This window comes from Sinocyclocheilus grahami, unplaced genomic scaffold (assembly GCF_001515645.1).
Source record: "Sinocyclocheilus grahami isolate Dianchi unplaced genomic scaffold, SAMN03320097.WGS_v1.1 scaffold983.1, whole genome shotgun sequence".
Lineage (NCBI taxonomy): Eukaryota > Metazoa > Chordata > Actinopteri > Cypriniformes > Cyprinidae > Sinocyclocheilus > Sinocyclocheilus grahami.
This window is the reverse complement of record NW_015506162.1, coordinates 282,826-305,822: the sequence shown is the minus strand read 5'-3', so window position 1 is coordinate 305,822 and position 22,997 is coordinate 282,826. Positions and strand designations below refer to the sequence as shown.

General features: G+C 39.1%; 1 protein-coding gene across 1 annotated transcript; it reads left to right on the top strand.

Annotated features, from left to right (window-relative positions):
* LOC107565134 (zinc finger protein 711-like) lies at window positions 1–17,550 on the top strand. The gene is made up of 6 exons (XM_016250346.1): window positions 1–415; window positions 7,156–7,314; window positions 10,228–10,365; window positions 10,461–10,598; window positions 11,653–11,784; window positions 16,271–17,550. The coding sequence occupies exons 1-6, from the start codon at window positions 4–6 to the stop codon at window positions 17,446–17,448; spliced, it is 2,157 nt and encodes a 718-aa protein (XP_016105832.1). The 5' UTR covers window positions 1–3; the 3' UTR covers window positions 17,449–17,550.
* Window positions 17,551–22,997: the final 5,447 nt, after the last annotated feature.

Here is a 22,997-nt window from a genome sequence, read left to right as displayed (position 1 = left end):
GGGATGGGAGGCCTGGCCCACATTGACGGCGAGCACATTGTGGTGTCGGTGCCGGAGGCCGTGATGGTGTCGGATGAGGGCATCATGCTGGAGGCTGAGGTGGTGGAGGGGCCCGACATCTGTCATGAGGACGTCCTCACCACCGAGGGCGTGATCATGGCCGAGGTGGCCATCCAAGAGGCTCTGGGCGGCACGGCTGACCTGATCGAGGAGACGGTGCCCGATCAGGTGTTTGTGGCTGAGCTCATGTCTCCTCACGATCAGAGCCCGCTGGACCACGAGCTGGTGTCCGCAGAGGTCATGGTGACGGACACTGAGACGGTCATCCAGGCGTCTGACGTCACCATTAAAGCAGTCGATGAGGAGGAGGAGGAGGATGCGAAGAGCACTTCGGAGGACTACCTCATGATTTCCTGTGAGTTTGCTGTTACGTGGATTGATTGATCAGGGCTTGACGCTTACCATTTTCCCAAGGAGCACATGTGCTCCTCAGTTGAAAAATGTAGCAGCGCATTAAAAACATTTAGGGGAACAATGCAAATTTTTAACTTAATAAGGGGATATAAGGAGACATTTACAAGCACACTTATGTAATTTATCAGAATACAGAATGTACACAAGGTTTTTAAATAATGTTGCTTCCGATTTGTTTTAATGGGCTAGTTATGTAATTATTTATAGTCCTATTAAATTGTATGTGGGTCAATACGTTAAGTAATGACGTTAATAAATTAAATTGTAATAAATTTACAAAAGTGTTTATGTTCATAGAAAGCACATTAAATGTAAGTAAAGTGTCTACTTTTAAGGTTTCAAATACATTTTTGGAGAATAAAATGTAAAAATTTGGTTGAAATGTTACATTCTCATTCAGTGTAACACACTATTTTTGTAAAAATTCAAACAACATGCTTATTCTGACGTGTACGTATTAAAATATATAAAAGAATAAGGGAGCATATAAAAATTGTGTTTTAAATGAGTAAAAACAATCTTACTGACAAATGGGCAAAACCTAGGATAGTGGCACATTTAAAAAAATATAAAATTACAACTAATTAGTATTTGGGGTGAAAGTAATTATTCGTTTAATATGTCATAAATTGATTTTTGTTGTAAATATGCCTGACAAGATTGTTACACTGAATTACATTTTAGTGGGTCTCTTTTGTAAATCAGGGGAAAATTTATATTTATTTTTTGCTCAGAAAAACAAAATTGCAATTAAATTAAGCAGAAAACTTTGTAATTTTTTGGGGGAAAAACAACAATAATTTAAAGCAGTATTACACTTATTGTTTTTATGCTTAAACCCTTTTTCGTCTTTGACCCATGTACATTGGGTATGTGACGGTATCAGATTTTCACAATGCGTCCGAAAGCTCTAAAATGTTGCCTTCGGAGGCAGCTTTCCAAGGCATCGAGGCACGTCCGAATCCAAATTTTGCTTTACTTCCGGTCTCCAGAGGTACCTTCTTCTGATCCAATTTTGAAGGCAGCATAGATGTATCCTTCGATGCCTTTGATATCCCACAATCCTGTGCGTTCCATTCCGTGACGATTGCGCTGAAAAATAAATAGGGGTGCTCCGATTGATCGGCTACCGATCACTATCGGCCGATAGTTGCTTTGGGATGATTGATCGGCGGTCTCTGTAAAGCCGATCTCATGCTGATGACGCTGCCGTCAGAGGTTTGGCGCGACATGCAGCAGCACCGTCTCAGTCTCTGTCCGGCGCGGGTGAAATCATTATAATGCTGAAGGTGAGGTAATTTCTTCATTTCTTCATTAAATAACTTATAAAGTCTTTTCTGTGAGACATAATTTCACAAACGCAGGAATCACCGCACGCTCTCTCAAAATTTTAAAAATATTTGTGATATATTTTACGAGCAAATCACGAACAATCCCTGATTGTATTGGTTAATGTTTAGATTTACATATTTAAAGGGGTGGTTCATTGCGATTTCACTTTTATGTTAGTTAGTGTGTAATGTTGCTGTTTGAGCATAAACAATATCTGCAAAAGTTGAAAGTTCAATGCAAACGTAGATATCGTCTTTTAAAATTCTGGCAGTTTAATGCCTACAAAAACGGCTTCCCGGGTTCGTGATGTGATAAACCCCGCCCTCGGGAAAAGTCAGCAAAGGGGGCGAGGCCATGCTGCGCTGCTTTAGAGAAGAGGAAGAGAAAACTAGAGGTGCACCTAAATATCTGTTCATATATGAATCACGATTCTGTCTTCTAACGATTCTAATGGATTCACAAGTTTCAAAATCAATGTTCAAAAGCAGCGGTTCTTAATACTGTTCCTCGTGTCCCCTGCTCTGCAAACGCTCTGCATCTCTCTCTCTCTCTCTCTCTCTCACTCAATCTCTCATTCAGATCATCAGCTCAGCTCCAACAATGAACTGTTCCATTTATACACTTATTTTCACATAGCTAGGAGAAGCGGTATACATAGACGCTCGTGTGGTTGCTGTACTGTATTAAAGCTTTCATCAGGATAAAACTGTATATTAAAAGCTAGCAGAAGCAGTAGCATTTACAAATAACAGCGTATCTAAAAGTATGAGATGGCAACAATCAAAAAAACATACCATTAAAAGCCGTGCTTGCGCAGGTTCTGCGCGATCCTCTTCAATAATATCCTCTGCTTCTCAATCGGGCTCAAACTGATAAGCGATATTAACGACGCCGTTGTTTACAATACAACCGGAGCACATGCTGCTGAGCTGAGGGACGTTTAGACACGCTCTAGAGGCGGTTTAGCCAATCACAACACACTGGGCTAGCTAACCAATCAGAGCCCATCGCCTATTTCTGAGGGAGGGGCTTCATAAAAGCAGGAAATGATCAGCACGTTTATGGGAGAAGGGACAGAGCAGTGTGGAATCAATCTAAATTATGTGAAAAATAATGGTTTTTTTTTTTTAAACGAAGCATTAACACATGTTAGACTGCTCCCCGTAAACACAGTCGAGCCTAGAAAAAAAACAGTCAACCACCTCTTTAATTCTTGCCAGTGTTTAACCATTCAGCGCTCGTGCGCTCTCTTGGAGACCGTGTGCTCATGCACACAATGCCAGGTTGCAGTGCGAATGCGGTGCGTGTTTTTTCTGCGCTCATGTTAACGGATAAAAGCGTGCACACAGCACACGGTTGCAGTCCAGCAGTGCGTTCCAGTAGCGGTGCGTCTGCAGCAGTGCAGAGATCGTTTCTGTCTATGTCTGCTTCACTGCACGCGCTAAATTAAAGTAACAGCGCATTGTTTGCGGTAAGTATGAACATGGATTGACACGAAAATGTAGTAGTTAAACCATAAATGCATATAATTAAAGTCTCCTGTGTTTCACTGTCAACACATAGGCTATGACTTTTGGGCTAGGTTTAAAGGAAAAGAGCACTTTTAGATAAACAAGGCAATAATAGATGGCACTCGTGGAGGTAGGAAAACAAAGTTCTTTATGAGCCACAGGATTGCTTGTAATAAAGATTGAAATGCAAAAGAAAAAGCAGTAGAGCTGACAGTTATGGAAGCATATAGATAGTATTGTTACTGAAAAGTGTTATAACATAATCAAACATAATTCAAATAATTTATTTACTTTTCCAACAAAGGCAGGGTTTCTGCGGGGCATTGAAAATCATTAAAATTCATTAAATGACCTTTAATAACAGTCATTCAGGACTTCCGTTCAAAAACTCGGAAAGTCTTAATTAATTAAAAAAAAAAGTGTATAATTAATTTAAATTAATGTTTCTAATAAACACATTTATAGCAGAACCTCAAGTAAACTACATGTTATTTTGTTTAGTCATATACAGGTGGGAGCTTTTTCAATGTATTACTCGGAACGACTTACTAGCCTACAACACCTTTAAAAACTTATTCAGGGAAGAACAGCAGGATGCAGGAAATGTTTGAGTATTATTTTAGGTATAAAATATCATTATTGTAATGCTTGTAATGTCCATTTATAGTCTTTACACAGCAGCTTGGCTCCTTAAATGTTTAAAAACCAGCTAATTTCAAGACGCTGGCGTCACGTGGGTCACCCGCAGTGTAAGACGCTCAAAGCTCAAGACGTTCGGTTTGTTGGGCAGTCGCTCGAATGTTTGATTTCAGCATGGAATACGTTTCATATATTTCTCTGTTCATGCTCCACTTCATCTGCAGTGAATTCAACGATCTTATCAGATCTCCAGCTGCCATGTTTCAAACGATCCAAACGTAACACGCTTCCGCCAATCCTCGCCTTGAAGCACTGAGTGGGCGTGGTCAGCTTGGAATGCATTTTCAGATTGTATTTTGCTACAAGTATCCCACGGCATCATGATGAAAATGCAATCCTAAGTGTTCTAACTGTTAGTCTAAATGCATTTAGGACAAATAGCATTTAAATGATCATTATGCTACCATTTCTGCTTGGACATGTTACGCATGTCAAATCAATTTGTGTTATACATTTTCATTTCGCAACTTATAAAGCGTTCAAATGTGCATGCAATTTACATATTAAGACTACTATTGGAAATAGCAAATGTAAATTATATAATTTAATTTTACTTTTACTTTTGCAACAAACTTTGCACGTATGGGTAATGGAAAATGTAAATTTAAATACAGAAATATATTGCCATTTTGAATATTGCATTTTAAATAGAGTTTCACTACCTATATGCTTCCATAGACAGTTTATGTCAGTGGTAAGTTTTCATTTAGAATGTTTGTGATAATGAAGTAGTTTAAATGTTTTACCACTTGCTTGAGCAACTTAATATATAAATCTAGAAGTTAGTGCAAATGTAAAAAGCATTGAATAATGTGTTTCTTATATTTATTGCGTTTAAACACATCTATGAAAGATTGTATTAGCTACTGCACTGTGCAAAAAAAGAATCACAATGCTGAAAAAGCTTTTTAAGCAACAATGTTTGGATTTGAAATTAAAATAATGGATAAATGTTGTGTTTGTAGTAAACAGCCACGGATCAGTAGCGGACTCCTGTGTGAAAGCACAACGAGAGTCCGTGCTGCTTCTGCACCGCTTACGTACCGCACACGGACTGCATGCGCACTGCAAACGGAGTATGTGTGAACCTCACATACAGCTCACGAAATCAGGCTTGTGCTGTGTGTACGATTGTAAAAACAAAAATACAGTGCATGATCAGATATTTAGGTGAGATAAATATATATTTTTGAAAAATGTCAAAAAAATGCCCCAGGCCCTGAATGAATTTCTAAAATTCCTGATTGGAGTATCGCTATAAATAATTCTACATGATAAAAAGAAGGTTTTAAAAAGATTGTATCGGCAGATACTGCTTTCTGTGATCGGCCTCAAAAATCCTGATCGGAGCACCCCTAAAAATAAAGATGGCGTCTGAAAGTTGCGTTTGGTGGTCAGTTTCTGTGTAAATGTATATTTCTGACTAACGTTTAACAATTGCACGATTGTAAAAACAAAAATGCAGTGCATGATCAAACATTTAGGTGAGATAAATATATATTTTTGAAAAATGTCAAAAAAATGCCCCAGGCCCTGAATGAATTTCTAAAATTCCTGATTGGAGTATCGCTATAAATAATTCTACATGATAAAAAGAAGGTTTTAAAAAGATTGTATCGGCAGATACTGCTTTCTGTGATCGGCCTCAAAAATCCTGATCGGAGCACCCCTAAAAATAAAGATGGCGTCTGAAAGTTGCGTTTGGTGGTCAGTTTCTGTGTAAATGTATATTTCTGACTAACGTTTTGCACTTTTGATAGTGACGATTGCGCTGAAAAATAAATAGGGGTGCTCCGATTGATCGGCTACCGATCACTATCGGCCGATAGTTGCTTTGGGATGATTGATCGGCGGTCTCTGTAAAGCCGATCTCATGCTGATGACGCTGCCGTCAGAGGTTTGGCGCGACATGCAGCAGCACCGTCTCAGTCTCTGTCCGGCGCGGGTGAAATCATTATAATGCTGAAGGTGAGGTACAATTCATATTTCTTCATTAAATAACACATACAGCTCACGAAATCAGGCTTGTGCTGTGTGTACGATTGTAAAAACAAAAATACAGTGCATGATCAGATATTTAGGTGAGATAAATATATATTTTTGAAAAATGTCAAAAAAATGCCCCAGGCCCTGAATGAATTTCTAAAATTCCTGATTGGAGTATCGCTATAAATAATTCTACATGATAAAAAGAAGGTTTTAAAAAGATTGTATCGGCAGATACTGCTTTCTGTGATCGGCCTCAAAAATCCTGATCGGAGCACCCCTAAAAATAAAGATGGCGTCTGAAAGTTGCGTTTGGTGGTCAGTTTCTGTGTAAATGTATATTTCTGACTAACGTTTTGCACTTTTGATATTATTTCTAGCGAGAAATCAGTATTATAGTAATTAAATATTCGTTTAGATCATTAAACCGTTACGCTGCCTTAGAAGCCTGGCCGTAATCAGTTTCATGAAATACCTTCATGCAAAAACGCTGCCTGCGGTGTCATTGCCTCACAAGGCTTTCGGATGCAGCCAAGGTTTTATCACGATATATAATTAACTGTTTACAGCAGGGTTCCTCAAATCTTACCCTGGAGGGCCAATGCGCTGCAGAGTTTAGCTCCAACCCTGATCAAACTCAGCTACCTGTGATTTTCTAATGATCCTGAAGACATTGATTAGCATGCTCAGGTGTGTTTGATTAGGGTTAGAGCTAAACTCTGCAGGAAAGTGGATCTCGTGGGTCAGATTTGAGGATCCCTGGTTTACAGGGTTTAAACGGTGACGGCAGCGTCAGCGCCCTCTAGTGCCGAGTGTGTGTGTTCATTCAGCGCGTCTCCTTCACTCGTTCCACCTTTCTTCTCATCTGTGCTCATTTAAATTAAATCCTTGCCTTTTTAAAGTTCAATAATCATATGAGGCTGTATCTCTGTTTTTCCATAAATTACTGGAAGAAATTAATACGTTTGTTATAGGCTACTGTGTAAGTTAGGCTGTTTATGAAATTGTATTTGCACTCATGCTCCTAAATACATTTTCCAGTTCGTACACCTCTATTTTTAGTCACAAATGCGAGTGAAATGCTTGCACTGTCGAGCCCTGTGGATGGATTGATTGGATCCACAGCAGTGTTTGATGTTTGGCTTCTTTGCAGTGGATGAGGTTGGGGAAAAGCTAGACATTGGAGACGCACCTTTAAAGATCACCGCAGATGTGGGCCAGGAAGACGATGGCTCGAAAGAGGATGAGTTCAGCTCGGAGGTCATTAAAGTTTACATCTTTAAGGCAGATGGAGATGAAGATGTGGAAATAGGTAAGGAACACATTTCACATCTGTGCCTCAAGCTGATTGCATTAGGGCTGCAACAGACGATTATTTTGATAATCGATTAATCTAACGATTATTAGACCGATTAATCGACTAATCGTTGATTATTTCACTTTCATGAAGTAATGTTTTTCCCCACTAATAAAACTATTTTATCATTAGGTAGCTCCACACTGCAGAGCTGCGTTAAAACAGAAATTCAAGTTGTAATTCTAACTGAAAGTGACACTGACTCTGGTTTTTCATGTTTAATACTATAAAGTAGGGAAGCACCGATACTGGTCTCCTGTACTCGTACTCGTTAAAATGTCCCAATACCAAACGCCGATACCACACAGCATGTGTTAAGCGCCATATTCAAACAAAGAAACACAGACAACAGAACAACAGACAGCAGAATGGAGTTAAGGATGTCTACTACGAAGTATATGTATGCAATGAATATAATGTTAAACATTCAGTATTAACGCCTGTATAGCTGATGTGCGCGAGCTGATGAGCAAAGTACGCTGAGTGGATTGAGCGCACAGCGGCGCAGATGCGCGAGCTTGTCGAGATATTTTTTTTACTAGTGGGTGCAGGACACTATAGTTCATTTATGTAAGTGAGGATAGCAAAATAAAGTAAACTGTGACAAATCATACCCAAAAATTCTTCATACAGTGGACTACCAGTAACATTTATACAAATTTGGGTCTAAAAATTATTCAGACTGAGTCTGGGGAAAAAAACTGAAGTTGAGGTGTGCACGAAGCTGGGTGACAGCATGCGCAGGAGACTACAGGCTGTCACTGAGGCTAAGGGTTGCCCGACAAAGTATTCATTGTTGTGTAAATACTGTCATACTAACAGCTGTCTGAATACTTTTTGGTTGATTGTAATCTATTACATACCTTTCTATCAGAATTATCTAACATTATCAAGCTGAATTTGTTCTGAAACAGTTTAACTCTGAGTTCTTGTCATATTTTATTACCATTTTCTAAACTATAGTGAATAAACTGTGATAATGTGAGAAATGTTGAAGGTGTCTGAATAAATTTTGGTTTGACTATCTATTTGATAAATGAAGTTAACCAACTAACATTATACATACCCTTAGGTTTCTGTACCCAATATTTAAAAAATTTACAAATTTACGGTATCGGCAAGTACCAAAAATAAAAGTATCGGTATCGGGCGAGTACTGGAAAAAGTGGTATTGGTGCATCCCTACTATAAAGCTGCTTGATTTAAGGCTATCTACTGCATAAAGTATAAGTCTATTTAAAAAATCGTGACGTTTACTGGAGTATCGAACTGAAGAGCTCGTGCAAACACCCACTTTGCTGTAATCCGATGCATTCTTAACTGCTGCTTTCTCACCACTGTCAGGTCTTGTTGTGTTTATTTTGTTATTGAGCGCAAAGCACAGCATATATTGACATATTCATCCAAACGCAGCTCAGCAGCTTCCGGTTCGGCTGCGTTTGCTCTGAAGCAAAGTCGTCTTCTCTTGAATTGCATCCAGGAGGGCTGAATTACAGTCTTGCGCTACAGCGCCACACTGGTCAAACCGCATTACTGCAGGCTCTTACATTAGCTCATATGAGATCAAACAACCACTCAACAACAAAAATATTTGTCAACAATCTTTTATTGTCGACGTTGTCGAAAATTGAGTGTTTACTATGGTCCTTTTGCATTATTGACACACTATTTTCCTATTTAATACTGTAAAGCTGCTTTGACACAATCTGTATTGTTAAAAGCACTATATAAATACAGGTGACTTCACTTAATGTCGACTAATTGTTTCAGCCCTAGATTCCATACTGCTACTCGTGCAATGACTATTATTGTTGCTTATTAAGTTTAGGGATTTGAAAGAAACACCAACAGGTACAGTAACCTAGTTAAAGGGATAATTCATTCAAAAAATAAAATTTGCTGTTAATTTACTCAGTCTTAGGCCATCCGAGATGTAGGATGTGACTTTTTCCTCAGTAAAACAGCAAAGAAGATTTTTAGCTGAAACTGTGATCATTGATGATTCATAAAATGCAAGTCAGCGGCTGGCCGTCTTTGAAAATTAACAAAAAGCTTATCTGGGAGCACAATATTAATACCCGTGGCTCCTGAAGATGAGGTCTTATGAAGTGAAACGATCATTGTTTACAACATTATTCCCTGTAATCCAGAGCCTCAGGTAAACGAGGAAATGTTATTCTTTTCCGTGAACTGATTCTTTCAGACAGTTTGTTTCAATTAACTAGATCAGTTCACTAGTTCATTTATGTAATCATGCAATGGCGTCATGTATACTCAATTACACTAAATTAAAGCATCCCGTAATGATGTGAAACGTGGCTGTTTTACATGTCTAAAGCATAAGCTTTCTTTAGCTCAACTTTTTATATAAACCACGGAACCATAAAAACCTTCATCCCCCCCCTTCGGTTCACACACATCAGCGGCTCATCGAGTCGAACTGTTTCCTCAGTTCAGTGACTGTTGAAGGAACTGGAGCGCTGAATCAGTTCATTCATCTGAGGATCAGATCTGCTGGTATTTTGGCAGACTTTCAGGCGTCTGAAAGTGAGTTTTGATTGAGTAACTTGTAGATCTGTGCTGCTCAAGCCACAAACAGTTTCAGACGCTTCAGTTTGATTTGGTGAACTGGTTCAAGCAAAACAGTTTAAAAGAATGATTAGTTTGCGAACCGGACATCACTCCGGAACGTTTGCCTGAGGCTCTGGATTACAGTAATATGTTGTAAATAGTGTTCAGTTCTGAACATTTCACTTCATAAGTCCTCCATATATCGTCAGGAGCCACGGGGATTCATTTTGTGTTTCCTGTATATGCTTTTTTGACTCTCAAAGTGACGGTAATGACTCTGTGTGGATTGTGTTGTAGGCAGCACAGAGGTGGTGGCAGAGAGTGATTTTCCCAACGGGCACATGGTGCTGGAGCCGGCGGGTTCAGGCAGGCTGCCCAGAGAGAAGATGGTCTACATGGCTGTAAAGGACGTCAGCCAAGGAGAGGAGGATATCAGTGAGTTCTCCATCTTTCTTTAAGAAGAGTAACAGGTGCATGCAGCAACTCAGAAATGTGTGTTATGTTTATGCTGTTCTCTGTCCTGAATGCAGACTGTTCGGAGATGACTGACCAGGTGTATATGGAGGTCATAGTTGGGGAGGAAGAAGCTCCTGCTATGACTGAAGCGCAGCTGGAGGACACACCGGTTAACAAGACCTTTGTTCCTGCCACCTGGGCGACTGCTTATGGTCCTTCACTTTATTTATATTGCAGGCAGAGATAGAAATTGCTTTATATGAATAGTCCACCAAAATTGAAAATTCTAGCTGAACTCAGTGTAGCATAATCGTATCATACTCTATGGCAGGGGTGGCGAACTCCGGTCCTGGAGAGCCTCAGCCCTGCAGAGTACAGCTCCAACCCTAATTAAAACTCACCTGCCTGTAGCTTTCTGGTAACCTTTCAGACCTTGATTAGCTTGTTCAGGTGTGTTTGATTAGGGTTGAAGCAAAACTGTGCAGGGCTGCGGCTCTCCAGGACTGACGTTCGCCACCCCTGCTCTATGGTATGGTACTCCAAATATGACTATATTCAAAGTCTTGTGAAGCCATATGATAGCTCAGGGTTAGGTTTCAGCCGAATCCTTTTGACTAAATTCCTGGCGAATGTCAAGAAAATATTTAAGTAAAAATTTCAATAATTTAACAATACATTGTATGGTTCTCTGATGATTGTTAATAGTCACAAGACATTACAGGAAAACAATTTTGTTTAGTTATTATCTTATTTTGATTGTTTTTATATTAAGTATTTAGTATAGGGCTGCACAATTTGGTCATAAATTATATTGTGATTTATATATATTTTTTATAATCACAAGATAATATACTGCTAATTAAAATAGTGTCTTTTGAGAATGTTCACTTTCAATCTTAAAAAATAAAAAAAAAACTTTTAGACTAAAAAAAGCTAACAAACAGAAATAGTGTTTGCATCGTCTTTGTAGCTTTACTTTAAAGTGAAACGCAGCACATCAGACTGAATCACAGCCTTTTGCAATTTGATATATTTATTGCAATCCTATTTATTTTCATTTAAAATTTTTACCACTGAATTATTAGGTTTGCAAACTCACAACTGGGAAACCCTGCAAAAACTGATGACAGAAATTTCATTTTTGGCTCTCGGTCACTATTGGTCATTTAACTTAACGTTTATAGAAACATTCTCCTTTCCTTTTAGTGTATTTATAGCGTGTAAATGTCCAATCCAAACTCCTTACCAGTCATGGCTTTCCCACAGGAAGCAGTTTTGAATGTAAGAATGGTGCAGCCACTCCCTACCTACAGATCACTGACAGCATCAGCACAAGCCGAGCACTTAAACAAAAGATCAAGAAGAAGAGGAGAGGAGAGACACGCCAGTGCCAGACAGGTATGATCTGCTGCTAGTGCTAGAAAGTTTTTAAATGTACATTAACTTAAATTGACCACATATGTTCCTGGGCTCATCAGTGTATGCTATTTCAAAAAGAGAGAAACAAAATTGTCTTCCTAATATTTCATCTTTCACCGTGTCAATTTCACTGTATGACTTTTTTCTGACTTTTTTTTGCCATTGTTTTTAGACTACCATTGTAGGTAATGCAATCTTTATAAAAAGCTGACAAAAAGTAATGCTGTAATTTAACTCTTAAGTATTGACATTAACGATGTATTATTTCTTCCCCTTTAAATGTGTTTTTCAATCTTATGCATTTATTCAAAAATAAAACAAAAACAAACAAACAAACAAAAACTAATATTATTTATGTGTCATGTAGGAGGGAATGATATGCTAGTAGACACGATAAACTGAATGAATTTAACACCCAGTGTACTGTACATTGTGTTTAATCATCTTTAGCACAGTTCTCCCTTTAATGCATTTTTAAGCTTTGGCAATTTAAATTTTAAAGCAATCTTGAACAGTTCAAGCACAGTAAGACACAGTTGAGACATCAGTTTGGTCATAACCTTATTTCCATAACAGTCTTGTGGTATATATCATTATCAGCTAGAAGACTGAAACTTTGTGTTCATGTCACACAGAAACAAAAATTGCAGTCAAATTCTTGCATGTTGTGAGAAATTGTAAATGTTTTACTTTCAAACTTGGTGTTATGATACATTTCAGAATTTTTGCTTCTGTTATATGAAGTTTAACTGTGATTTAATTCCTTTCCTTAAACGGGTGGTTGATTGTGATTCCACTTTTTTAACTTTAGTTTGTGTGTAATGTTGCTGTTTGAGTATAAACAATATCTGTAAAGTTACGGTGCTGAAAGTTCAATGGAAATGGAGATATTGTCTTTTAAGGAAAAGCCTGTTTAATGCCTACAATTACAACTGGTAGGGACTACAACAAGCTACTTCCCGGGCTGGTGACATCACAAACCATGCAATTAACATAAACCCCGCCCCCGGGAACACGCAACAAAGGGGGCGAGGCTATGTTGCGCAACTTTTCCAACGGAGCACATGGAACTGTGATTTAATTCCTTTCCTTAAACGGGTGGTTGATTGTGATTCCACTTTTTTAACTTTAGTTTGTGTGTAATGTTGCTGTTTGAGTATAAACAATATCTGTAAAGTTACGGTGCTGAAAGTTCAATGGAAATGGAGATATTGTCTTTTAAGGAAAAGCCTGTTTAATGCCTACAATTACAACTGGTAGGGACTACAACAAGCTACTTCCCGGCTGGTGACATCACAAACCATGCAATTAACATAAACCCCGCCCCCGGGAACACGCAACAAAGGGGGCGAGGCTATGTTGCGCAACTTTTCCAACGGCGCACATGCAACTATTGCCCGTAATGATACGGGGAGTGACGAATCACTAACAATACACTGGGCCAGCTAACCAATCTGAGCCCTTTGCGTATTTAAGAGGGAGTGGTATCATAGAAACAGGAAGTCAACCGGCCGTTCACACCGAAGACAGCGGCGTAGAATAAAGGTAACATATATGAAAAATAAGGTGGTTTTATAAAAACGAAGCATGAAATCATGTTACACTGCACCCCATAAACACAATCAAGCCTAGAGGAAAACCAGTGAACCACCCCTTTAAATCTGAACAACTGTCGCAATTTTGCTGCACTAGGTGTCTGAGAATTAATGTTCATGTAATAGAGCAATAATAGCAAATAATAATATGTAAAAAAACAAACAAAAAAAGAAGTTCTTGAAGGGGTCATCAGATGCCCATTTTCCTCAAGTTGGTATGATTCTTTAGGGTCTTCATGAAAAGTCTATAACATACTTTGGTTAAAATTTCTCTATGGTAGTGTAAACAAAAAAAAAAAACTTTTTACCTTGCTAAAAACAGCTCTGCTCACAGCGAGCTGTTTTGGTGCATATCCCTTTAAATGCTAATGAGCTCTTCTGACCCCACCCCTCTCTTTCGTGGAGTGACGAGCCGTTCTCTGAGACTGTAAACTTTAGCCGCGTTCCTTGTAGAACTTGCTAATTGATTCGCGCAAACATAGACGCATTTAGGTAGATCGGGGGCGCATTCCCTTCAAAAACAAATATAATCCACTCAGTCTTCAGTGGCTCAGATGTCGGGAGTAAATGACATTATTATTACATCCAACAACAGAACACCTCAATCGCTTAGGAGTCATTCTCGTCTACTCCTGCTCCAGCGTCGAAACAATGGCGGACTGATGACAGCTCACTCAGGGCGGGTCTAAGGGAAAACGCCAGTGTCAATCAACAATCGTGGGAGGGGCCTGGGTCTGTGACGTCACACAGCCAAGTATCTGAGAAAGGGGTTATGATTTATGGGGATTTAAAAAAAAAAAAAAACACTGGGTGGATTTTTGTCATTATAGGGTGGATGTGTACACTAGGGGTGTGAATCGGTACTGGTTTCACGATTCAATTTGATTATGATTATCATGTCAGCGATTTGATTCAATTCAATATCATGATGCATCACGATTGTATCATTTATTTTGTGCAGTTTTATTAAATTATATAAGCAGGATCATTTTTTTAATAATTACGTTAATTATTGTTAAGAATTAAAGTAAATATGGCTTCAAAACATACAAAAAAATATATAGTAATAAAGGGGGAAAAAGACAATTACAAGTGATACTTTCAACATCTAAGAGTGCTTTTAAGTATCCGAAAGTTTACAGATAATCATAGTTATGGGTTTTTCATTTTTCCTCATTCCGCATTATTGCTGTTTGATTATTACTGATGAGATCATCAATAATAGCAAATAATAATATGTAAAAAAACAAACAAAAAAAGAAGTTCTTGAAGGGGTCATCAGATGCCCATTTTCCTCAAGTTGGTATGATTCTTTAGGGTCTTCATGAAAAGTCTATAACATACTTTGGTTAAAATTTCTCTATGGTAGTGTAAACAAAAAAAAAAAACTTTTTACCTTGCTAAAAACAGCTCTGCTCACAGCGAGCTGTTTTGGTGCATATCCCTTTAAATGCTAATGAGCTCTTCTGACCCCACCCCTCTCTTTCGTGGAGTGACGAGCCGTTCTCTGAGACTGTAAACTTTAGCCGCGTTCCTTGTAGAACTTGCTAATTGATTCGCGCAAACATAGACGCATTTAGGTAGATCGGGGGCGCATTCCCTTCAAAAACAAATGTAATCCACTGCGTCTTCAGATGTCAGGAGTAAATGATGACTGCTATGTTCATTATTGCATCCAACAACAAAACACCTCAGTCGCTTAGGAGACAATCTTGTCTACCCCTGGTCTGGTGTCGAAACAATGGCGGACTGTTTCCAGCTCACTCAGGGCGGGTCTACATTATAAAACGGCCGCATCAGTCAATAGTCATGGGAGGGGCCTGTGCAGAACTACGTCACTCTGCCAAGAATCTCAGAACAGCCTGATCTGAGAAAGTGATCATTATTATTGGGGATTTAAAAAAGCACTGGGTGGATTTTTGTCATTATAGGGTGGATGTGTACACTAGGGGTGTGAATCGGTACTGGTTTCACGATTCAATTTGATTATGATTATCATGTCAGCGATTTGATTCAATTCAATATCATGATGCATCACGATTGTATCATTTATTTTGTGCAGTTTTATTAAATTATATAAGCAGGATCATTTTTTTAATAATTACGTTAATTATTGTTAAGAATTAAAGTAAATATGGCTTCAAAACATACAAAAAAATATATAGTAATAAAGGGGGAAAAAGACAATTACAAGTGATACTTTCAACATCTAAGAGTGCTTTTAAGTATCCGAAAGTTTACAGATAATCATAGTTATGGGTTTTTCATTTTTCCTCATTCCGCATTATTGCTGTTTGATTATTACTGATGAGATCATAGACAGTGGCAGCTTTAATAGGCTGCATTCACACTAATGCACAGAACAAGGAAACATTGTCAAGCGATACGCACGTGTCTGAAGCCTGCCGCGATTGCCTCTAGCGCACACACGTGCCATTTCCAGCAAAAGCAAAGCTCAGATTTAAAAGTAGAGAGTGCATTTTTAATACAAGCCCGTATGAGAATGACGTCAGTAGCCTATAATCAATTATGGTCTATTACTGCATCGATGCAGAATCGTCCGCGTCGCGATGCAATGATTAATTTCAACACCCTTAGTGTGCACACTGCCAACACACATTTCACTTCAAACACCATGTAAAAGTGAATTTTGCATCCGATGACCCCTTTGATGGTGAAGTTGACCCCCTCAGTCTGGTCATAAAGCCTCCTTAAAAGTGGATGTTTAAAAGGGAAGTTGTCCTTTTTTTTCTTTTCTTTTTTTTTTTTCTTTTTTTTTTTTCTTTTTTTTTTTTCTTTTTTTTTTTTCTTGTTGGTTATGCTTTCTCACAACAGAAGTCTATGTTCAGCATGCTCTCCTTCTGTTTCAGCTGTGATCATCGGTCCTGACGGGCAGCCCCTGACCGTCTACCCCTGCCACATCTGCGGCAAGAAGTTCAAATCACGTGGTTTCCTGAAGCGCCACATGAAGAATCACCCGGACCACATGTTCAAGAAGAAGTACCAGTGCACCGACTGCGACTTCACCACCAACAAGAAGGTGAGTTTCCACAACCACCTGGAGAGCCACAAGCTGATCATCAAGAGCGAGAAGATCCCGGAGTACACAGAGTACACGCGGCGCTATCACGAGGCCAGCCCGCTCAACTCCAACAAGCTCATCCTGCGTGACAAAGAGCCCAAGCTGCACAAGTGCAAGTACTGCGAGTACGAGACGGCCGAGCAGGGCCTCCTCAACCGCCACCTGCTGGCTGTGCACAGCAAAAACTTTGCGCACGTCTGCGTCGAGTGCGCCAAGGGCTTCCGGCACCCGTCGGAGCTCAAGAAACACATGCGGACGCACACGGGCGAGAAGCCCTACCATTGCCAGCACTGCGACTTCAGCTGTGCCGACCAGTCCAACCTAAAGACTCACATAAAGAGCAAACACGGCACTGACCTGCCCTTCAAGTGTGGCCACTGCCCGCAAGCCTTCGCCGAGGACAAGGAGCTCCAGAGACACACGGAGATCTTCCAGGGCCATAAGACTCACCAGTGTCCGCACTGCGAACACAAAAGCACCAACTCCAGCGACCTGAAGCGTCACGTCATCTCGGTGCACACCAAAGACTTCCCGCACAAGTGCGACGTCTGCGAGAAGGGCTTCCACAGACCCTCCGAACTGAAGAAGCACGCCGAAACACACAAGGGGAATAAAGTGCACCAGTGCCGGCACTGCGATTTTAAGACGTCAGACCCCTTCACGCTGAGCCGCCACATTCTGTCCGTTCACACCAAGGACTTGCCGTTTAAGTGCAAGCGCTGCAAGCGTGGATTCAGGCATCAGAACGAACTTAAGAAGCACATGAAGACTCACAGCGGTCGCAAGGTCTATCAGTGCCAATTTTGCGAGTACAACACTACGGACGCTTCGGGTTTCAAACGGCACGTCATATCCATCCACACTAAAGACTATCCGCACAGGTGTGACTATTGCAAGAAGGGTTTCCGTCGGCCGTCGGAAAAGAATCAACACATAATGCGGCATCACAAAGAAACCCTGCTATAACGCTCTTTCTTTCTGCTCCACAGCTACACGTCTCATTTATGGCCCTCTTATTTAATGCAATGGTTCTCAACTCCAGTCCTCGGGACCCACTGCTCTGCACATTTTAATGCACTCTTAAAAATAAAGGTGCTTAAAAGGTTCTTCACAGCGATGCCATAGAAGAAACATTTTTAGTTCTACAAAGAAAGGTTCTTTAAAGAACCATCTCTTTCTTACCTTTTTATAATCTGAAGAACCTTCTTTCTTCACAAGGTTCCATAAAGAACCTTTAACATCTGCAGAAACTTTGTTTCACAAAAGCTTCTTTGTGGCGAAAGAAGGTTCTTCAGATGTTAAAGGTTCTTTATGGAACCATTTAGACAAAAAAGGTTCTTCTATGGCATCGTGAAGCACCTTTATTTTTAAGAGTGTATGTCTCCCTTATTTAACGCACCTGATTCAGATCATCAGCCGGTTTAGGAGAGAGATCCATGAACTGAACTGAGTGTGTCAGATAGGAGAAACATACAAAATGTGCAGAGCAGTGGGTCCCGAGGACTGGAGTTGAGAACCACTGATTTATGTGTGTAAAGAAACGAAAATCGCAGTCGAGGCGGGAAAAAGTGGCTAACAGTATGGTCTTGGTCAAAATGATCATGTCACACCTCTCACGGTCTTTGAAGAAAACAGTCATTCAGGGTCTCAGATGCCTATATTTTTATACCCACTTTGCATAGAAATAGTTCACCCAAAAATTAAAATGTACTCGTTCTCATGTTGTTCCAAACATGTTCTCTAGAGGATAAAATAACGTTCTTTCATTAACTAATAGCATCTACTGACCAGTGTCCGTCACGCTTCAAAAAGGATGAAAAAGCACCATAAAAGTAGACTTTGTGCACTTTTTGTGTTCATTTTGGACTTTGAGAGCTTCTGGTCACTGTGAACTTTTGAATGGAAAAAGCAGCACAGTGATTTTGTGCTCCATGGAAGAAAATTACATGGGTTTGGAATGACGTGAGGGCGAGTAAATGATAACATATTTTTATACCCACTTTGCATAGAAATAGTTCACCCAAAAATTAAAATGTACTCGTTCTCATGTTGTTCCAAACATGTTCTCTAGAGGATAAAATAACGTTCTTTCATTAACTAATAGCATCTACTGACCAGTGTCCGTCACGCTTCAAAAAGGATGAAAAAGCACCATAAAAGTAGACTTTGTGCACTTTTTGTGTTCATTTTGGACTTTGAGAGCTTCTGGTCACTGAACTTTTGAATGGAAAAAGCAGCACAGTGATTTTGTGCTCCATGGAAGAAAATTACATGGGTTTGGAATGATGTGAGGGCGAGTAAATGATAACCGTTTTCTTTTATGGCTGATATATTCCTGGTCTGAGCATCGTCATAGGCCTTAGTCAGGATAGACGACATTCACAAAATGAGGCTAAACGTACAGTCTTTATAATGGCGTGCGCTTATAAACCTAGATCGCATGTCATTTGAAAGCTGTTTAATGAAGTTTTTGGTCTACTGAAAGACGTTTCATCAGCTGTACAAGCGGTATGTTGTTAAACAACATTACAGTCTACTGATTCCTCACTAATTAAATCCGGCGCTGTCCTGACTAAAGTCTATGGGGACAGACACTTTCCTTTTCTCTCCAAAGTCATTCAATCATTAGATGTATTTTACCAGTATGTCCAGGTTTTACTGTACCTTTTACCGTTTTATACCCATCATGATGTTACTTTGAGCAGTTCTGTTGTGGTATCTGAAACTCTATGATTTAAACCAGTGCATTTTTCCAGCATCTGCTCTCTGCGATCCCGGTGTCTTCGGCGTTCCTCACCTTTGTGAATACCACTACCAAATTCAATGCTTGTGTAAAATGAAACGATAACACGGCGAACGTGCACATACTGCCAAGTATTTCTGATCTCTCGAGTCATGCCTTACATGGTTTGTTTGTTTTTTGCACTGAATTAAGTATGAATCGATTGTGAATATTTTTAACAAGTTTGTTACGCTATAATAGATGTATACATTAACAAATGCAAATCACATTAAGAGCACCCTTTGCTTTTATAATGTCACTTTAAGTTATTTATTTTTTAGCGGGTGGGCAAACGTAGACACGACATCCTAAAGCATCCTTCAGCCCCTTCCCAGCAGTACTTGCGTGTAAAAAAACCTCAGCGATTCATGCCTGTTGATCTGCGTAGCTATGACTGGTTCACAGCAGCTCTCAGGGTGGATTTGGAGGGGCGCTACTTCCTGTCAGTCATGTTTTTGTCAGACATCCTAATCTGTAATGCGCACTCCCAACGTCATCGTGTAAAAACCTTCGTTATTTGCTCCGTTTCCGGAGAAAAAGTCTTTTAAAGGAACACTCCAGTATTTTCGAAAATAGGCTCATTTTCCAACTCCCCTAGAGTTAAACGGTTGAGTTTTAACGTTTTCGAATCCATTCAGCCGATCTCCGGGTCTGGCGGTAGCACTTTTAGCTGTAGCTTAGCATAGATCATTGAATCTGATTAGACCGTTAGCATCTCGCTCAAAAATGACTGTTTTTCTATATTTTTCCTATTTAAAACTTGACTCTTCTGTAGTTACATCGTGTACTAAGACCGACGGAAAATGAAAAGTTGTGATTTTCTTGGCCGATATAGCTAGGAACTATACTCTCATTCCGGCGTAATAATCAAGGAACTTTGCTGCCCCCATGGTACTTTGGCCATTTTTGAGCGAGATGCTAACGGTCTAATCGGATTCAATGATCTATGCTAAGCTAAAAGTGCTACCGCCAGACCCGGAGATCGGCTGAATGGATTCGAAAACGGTAAAACTCAACTGTTTAACTCTAGGGGAGTTGGAAAATGAGCCTATTTTCGAAAATACTGGAGTGTTCCTTTAAGACGTCGCAATGAAATTGAAAGAGTGGGTGATTTGCAACCGCTTGAAAAGGTTCAGTTCACAATAATTCAGATTCCAAATTACAAGACGTCACTTCTAGTTGGTTCATCATCTGGACAGATGGAAATCTCACTGAAGTTACAGCGTAAATGGATGTAGTAGATTTTGCTTTATTCATAGTTTAATTGGTTGTATTAAATTAAAACGGTGTTTAATTGATCAAGTGCTTTCAAAGTAATCATACGTTTGATCCCTGGACTCAATCACATGAATCACTCTCATTCATGAACCACAAGGAGAACTGTGTGTAAATAATAACCATTCTTGCGTAAATCAAGACGCAACCGTTCACGTGATCGTTTATGGAGGACTCACAGATTCGTTCGGCTGGTGTTTTGTGAATGAGGTTTGTGGCTCTTGAAATCTTCAGGCCTGTGCGAGTGTTCGTTTGGCAGACTTATGAAAAGTATGCCAGCGGTCTAGATATAGCTGTGTTTGTTACAGTTGCGGTTGGAGACTCTTAACAATCTTCATGCATTTCAGTTATTCTCTGATAGGTGGACTACTGGTAAGAAGGAATCAAAATACTTCTTTCGAAAAGCTTTTTTTGTTTTCAGAAATGGTTTCACACTCAGGTATTTCCTTGACGTTTAGCAAATAGCACTTTTCAGATGTAAGAAATTAATACAGTCTAAATAAATAATTCAAGGAAAATCATTTTAATCCGCTTATAAGTGTTGTATTGTGCCATTAAAGTGTGTAATTACACATACTGTATTCTGTTACTGTGTGCGTCTCAATCACTTCCCTAGTTCAGTTAGGGCACTCATCAGGGGCTTTCTCAATCACAGAATCATTCTGGAATATTAAGTCCCTAAAAATCCCACAATTCACCACAAAAATCAGGGCACTCACTATGTTCCCTTAACAGAAATTTTAATAAACAAAACACAAATTGCATGAGCCTACTCAATATATCATTCGGTAGAAGATTTAAGGTAACAAATCAGGGCACTCACTATGTTCCCTTAACAGAAATTTTAATAAACAAAACACAAATTGCATGAGCCTACTCAATCAATATATCATTCGGTAGATGATTTAAGGTAACACTTTATTTTAATAGTCCACTTTAGAAATTCTACTAACAGTAAGTAACTTTGCAACTCCATGTCAAGTAGCAGTCATTAGAGTATTAGTAGACTGCTCAATATCTTGTAACACTTTATTTTGATGGGTCCACAGCATACTGACTGCAACTCCATGTCAACTAGCAGTCATTAGAGTATTAGTAGACTGCTCAATATCTTGTAACACTTTATTTTGATGGGTCCACAGCATACTGACTGTCAACTTATTCTACTAAACCTAACCTAACAGTCTACTCTGAGAGTTAGTAGACATGCAGTTGCATATTAATGAGAATTAGTTGACATGGAGTTGCAAAGTTACTTATAGTTAGTTAGTAGAATGTCTAAAGGGGACTATCAAAAATAAAGTGTAACCAGATTTAAAGACACGCTTCTGTTTAATTAGACTGTTTCTGCAGGTCTCCAAATGTCTCATTCGCCCTTCCTCAATCGAGTCGAAAATCTTTATATTAATTGCATTAAATGTCACATGCACAAAGACGTTCACACTTATAGAAGAATGGCTTTATAAAGGTAAAATGCCCATAAAAGGTAAAAATCTATTTAAACTTATTGGAAAAGATTAATTTCTATCTGACCACCACACAGAATATGATAAACTTTAGGAGTCAGCTGTCCACGAAAGTCCTTAAGATAGCAGCATGATAACACTTAATCAGTTGAATGAATGACTCAATACTCACTCATTCAGTGTCTTACCGTCACTTGCTGGTAGTTCAGTTGAGAAGTGTGTTGAAAAGTATGCATCCCCCAACATTTCTTATTTGTATACTCATAAATGCACTTAAAACATTGATCTCATAACATTATTTATTGCAGTTGTAATTATTGTTATTTGCGGTGTACATTATTTAATCTGACTGGTAGCAGCCCTATAGTGTATATTGAATTTATTGATAAATTGTAATAATTTGGTTAAAAATAGGCCTTTGTAAAGGTAAATATGCAGATTTAAGTATGTAAAAGCTGATAGAACACTGATGAAAATATTGCTTCAGAAAAAAATGTTTATACTCCACCAAAAATCTCAGTGCTGCAGTTATTTTGCAGGGATATTTTGTATGGAATATTGTCTGCTGACATGAAAAGTTCACCGTATATCGTGGTAATAAATATAATTTATTACAGCAATGATATTTTGTTTTCTTTTTAATTGAAACACATTAAATATTACATATATGTCTGTAATAAAATGTGTATTTCCATTATAGGTTTAGGTCTTACATTTCATATAAGGTGGTATTAAAAAGGTCTTAAATTTAACTTGTTCATGTCTGCAGAAACGCTGTTTAAACACGCTCTGTACTCCCAAACGCACGACTGTCTGTTCAGACCATCCTCAAGGCTTGGATTTACTCGAGAGCATGTGATACCATGTACTCAAATAGCCTACATGTGTTTACATTGCACCTCGGATAGGACAGAGATACAACTATTTGAAAATCTGGGCCATATTCACAAAACATCTTCAGGCTAAAAGTAGCTCATAATTCGTCGATTTTG